At 49.1% G+C, this 3919-nt stretch overlaps 1 protein-coding gene across 1 annotated transcript; it reads left to right on the top strand.

Annotated features, from left to right (window-relative positions):
• HBQ1 (hemoglobin subunit theta 1) lies at positions 1 to 773 on the top strand. The gene is made up of 3 exons (XM_019756188.2): positions 1 to 128; positions 236 to 440; positions 558 to 773. Exons 1-3 carry the CDS (start codon positions 34 to 36, stop codon positions 684 to 686), a joined length of 429 nt encoding a protein of 142 aa, XP_019611747.1. The 5' UTR covers positions 1 to 33; the 3' UTR covers positions 687 to 773.
• Positions 774 to 3919: the final 3146 nt, after the last annotated feature.

Here is a 3919-nt window from a genome sequence, read left to right as displayed (position 1 = left end):
GCTGAGCGTGCGCGGCTGGCCCGGGGCTCCACGATGGTGCTGTCGGCTGCAGACAAGGCGGCAGTGCGCGCGCTGTGGAAGAAACTGAGTAACAACGTCGGTGTCTACGCGACCGAGGCCCTGGAGAGGTGCGGACAGACCTCGGCTTTCTCCGGGCTCATCTGCCTTCCCGCCCGCCGCGGACATACGTCCCCACCCCTGGGGCACCGCACCTCAGTCTCGGTTCCTTCCGCAGGACCTTCCTGGCCTTCCCCTCCACCAAGACTTACTTCTTCCACCTGGACCTGAGCCCCGGCTCCGCGCAGGTCAAAGCCCACGGCAAGAAGGTCGCCGACGCACTGACTCTGGCCGTGGACCACATGGACGACTTGCCCCGAGCCCTGTCGGCTCTGAGCGACCTGCACGCGCATAAGCTGCGAGTGGACCCCGTCAACTTCAAGGTAAGCGCGCGGGTCGGCTGTGGACCCGCTCGCCGGCGGAGGGGGTAGTCCCCCCAGGGAAGGGTGTGGGGGAGGAGCAGGTGGACCACGGGTGGAAACGACCTCCTTCCTCCGCAGCTGCTGACCCACTGCCTGCTGGTGACCCTCGCCCGGCACTTCCCTGGAGACTTCAGCCCCACCCTGCAGGCCTCGCTGGACAAGTTTCTGAGCGACGTGGTTTTGGCGCTGGCCTCCAGCTATCACTAAACTGAGGATGGGAGGTCGCGGGATCCCGCAAGCCGCCCCTTCCCGCGACGTTCCAGTGTTTGAGTAAAGCCCCCGAAAGAAACCTCAGCCTGTGGAATGTGTGTGTTCCCTGGGAGGGCGCGCCCCGGGGCCTGACAGGGCCTGGGGGTAGAGGTCCTGACCCACCGAAGGGGAGGCCTGAGCCGCACATTCCGCCAGGGCCAGATCCCGGCGCGCCCCTGGACCGCGTTCGTCGGACGCCCTGGGCGGCCGAGTGGAGATCCTGGTGGTCCCGAAACCGGGCGGCCTGAGGCGAGTTAAGCAGTGGGTCCCAAATGCTATATCGTAACTCCGATCCACCGTGCCCTTGACCGCGGCCACTTGGAGGCGCAGACCCGCAGCTTCTGCTCCTCCGGAGTGGGGTACCAGGTAGGGGTCATGGGCTTGCCCCCGCTGGCAAGGCCAGGGCCCTCCCCAGGGCTGCTTGCTTAGGTCGACTCCTCTCAGATGCAGGTACGCGGGACGTGGTCCTTCATCCACCTAAAACCGAAGGCGGGATGCAGGGCGCAGCCTCTGAGAAAATGAGGGAGCGGCGCCCCCTGCCGGCCTCGACCAGACCTGCGCAGAGCCCAACCCGCACAACCAGACACCGCGGCTCTAGAAGGGAAGGGTATTGGGGATTTTAGGGATCAGGGAAGCCTGAGGGAAAGCCCCAGTTTGCCAGACTCTGGACCTGGTGGAAGGAGGTGGGTCCTGCCCCAGCACCCAGTCACAGAGCTAAGTGGACTAGGGAGCCAGCCCAGAGCCCTGCCTACACTCATACTTCCAAGGAGACAGACCTCAGAGCTGCTTTCTTTTTAAAAATTTTCCTCATAAAATCAATCTCTGTGGAGACTTCAGAAAATGCAGTAACTACCCCATTTACTATACCTTCCTGTGTATCTCAGTGGCTCCGTTATTCCTTCAATTCCCACTTGACACATGGGGAAACTGTGAACAATTGGAGGATATGGGAGATCCAAGAGCAAACGTGTGACACACACACATACACAGACACACACAGACACACACACACACGCGCACACACACACACACACACTGGCAGAAACAGCCCCACTCAGACGTGTAACAAGGTCATGTTTAACGTACAGCTAGGCTTTCAGGTCCTTCTAGGCACATCTGGAGATATTTTTCTTACGAAATGGTATCCTCAAAGTGACACTGGAAAAAGATACACTGTACTCTCTATAAAGAGAAAAATACTTGGTACGCGGAGAAAAAAAAAGCAAATTTAAAAGAGAAACTGGGAGAAAAATAATTGCCATAAACAGCAAAGAAAGGGTTATTATAGACTTCCAAATTCTTTTTTCTCAGCCCCTCTACCTTTTTCTTTTAAAAATCAAGTCAACCCTTGGGCTGCTGTGAGCTGTGCCCTCTTAAAAAAAAGAAGGGCGGGGCAGGGGGGGCCGGTTAGCTCAGTTGGTTAGAGCAGGTGCTAATAATACCAAGGTTGCCAGTTTGATCCCCGCATGGCTGCTGTGAGCTGCACTCTCCCTAAAAAATAAAAAATTAAAAACAATGAATAAAAATCAGTCAAACCAATAGAAAAATAAGTCTAAGGATGAAAAGACAACTCACAGTGTAACAACGGCCAACCAACATTTGCAATAATGCATAAAGCCATGCAAATTAAAATGCTCATTAACAACCAGACACCCGTCATAAAAAGGCAAAATCCAATACACTTCTGTTGGAAGTGTAACTTAGTACATGATAAACTTTTGGGAGGTTAATTCAGTTGTATACAGTTGTGGGCCAGCAAATGTTTAGTGACTGGCAGTTTGTAAAAAGGGGAAGGGAGCTGATTTGTAGTATTTGCCAATTTCCATGGTGTAAATATTGCGATCACAGTTGATTTCAAGTATAAATATGCTATCACTTAATGGGAAATTAGGAAGAGATGCATAGTAGCTGTAATTGTATTGCATTTCTATTGTCCAGATACAAGAGACATAAATATAGATAATAGTAAAATGCAGTAACATAATTAGGAAGTTTTCAGTCTTTATTCCCTTTGTTTAGAACATGACCTATTTATTTGGAAATAAACATAACTTTTAATAGTGGTAGCATTTAACAATTAGTTCTCACAATTCTTGAAAATTTAACATGAGCTAATCTAAGCTGGCTCTAGCATACTACTGGTTTTAGCCTTTAAATCTAAAAAGTGCAAATTCTCTAAGCCTGTAATCCTGCTTCTGGGAGTTTATCCTACGGAAAATAGTGGCACACATGTATGCAGACGTTTTCGTGAACTTGTTGCAACGATGTTGCTAACCTTTTTGTGACATCAGAGGGATTATTCATTATGAATTTCTACAAACAGTTAACCAAATTTACTACTTGGAAGTGCTGAAAAGGCTGCATGAAAAAGTTAAAACGACCTGAACTTTTTGCCAACAGTTCATGGCTCTCGCATCACGACAATGCACCAGCTCACACGGCACTGTCTGTGAGGGAGTTTTTAGCCAGTAAACAACCATATTGGAACACCCTCCCTACTCACCTGCTCTGGCCCCCAATGACATCCTTCTTTACCTGAAGATAAAGGAAATATTGAAAGGAAGACATTTTGATGACATTCCAGACATCAAGGGTAATACGACAGCTCTGATGGCCATTCCAGAAAAAGAGTTCCAAAATTGCTTTGAAGTGTGGACTAGGCACTGGCGTCGGTGCATAGCTTCCCAAGGGGAGTACTTCGAAGGTGACAGTAGTGATATTCAGCAATGAGGTGTGTAGCACTTTTTCTAGGATGAGTTCGCAAACTTAACTGTCCAACAATTTATATAACAAAGCATACTGCAGGTCAACATGTAAAGCGTAAATCCATTTTTGTATGGATATAATCACAAGAAAACTTGAAAACAATATACGCTAAATGTTGGCAGCAGTTTTCCACAGGCATGGGACTAAAGGGACAGAGAAGGCAATTGTCATACTTTATATAATCCCAGAAAAGGTAAGTGGTTAAGGGTATCAGTGAGTTTTTATTTGTGTGTGTGTTCATTTGTACCAAGAATTTGCAGAAACCCTTGCTCTGAAGATTTGTCACTAAAGTTCTATGCACAAACATACAAACATAATGATATCCTTGGGGGATTTTTATAGAAATGGAATTTTGGGGGTAAATGGTATGTCCGTGGCTATGGCCTTTTGATACTGCCCAAACTTCCTTCCTTTGGTTTCACCAG

This window comes from Rhinolophus sinicus, chromosome 10, assembly GCF_057876585.1.
Source record: "Rhinolophus sinicus isolate RSI-liver-muscle chromosome 10, RSI-T2T, whole genome shotgun sequence".
Lineage (NCBI taxonomy): Eukaryota > Metazoa > Chordata > Mammalia > Chiroptera > Rhinolophidae > Rhinolophus > Rhinolophus sinicus.
This window is presented reverse-complemented; position numbering and strand designations above follow the sequence as displayed.

Bases quoted from the DNA above. Each gene is read 5' to 3' on its own strand.
- HBQ1 (XM_019756188.2), top strand. From the start codon at position 34: ATGGTGCTGTCGGCTGCAGACAAGGCGGCAGTGCGCGCGCTGTGGAAG. The intron at 129-235 runs GTGCGGACAGAC...TTCCTTCCGCAG, and splicing joins GCGACCGAGGCCCTGGAGAG to GACCTTCCTGGCCTTCCCCT. The intron at 441-557 runs GTAAGCGCGCGG...CTTCCTCCGCAG, and splicing joins TGGACCCCGTCAACTTCAAG to CTGCTGACCCACTGCCTGCT.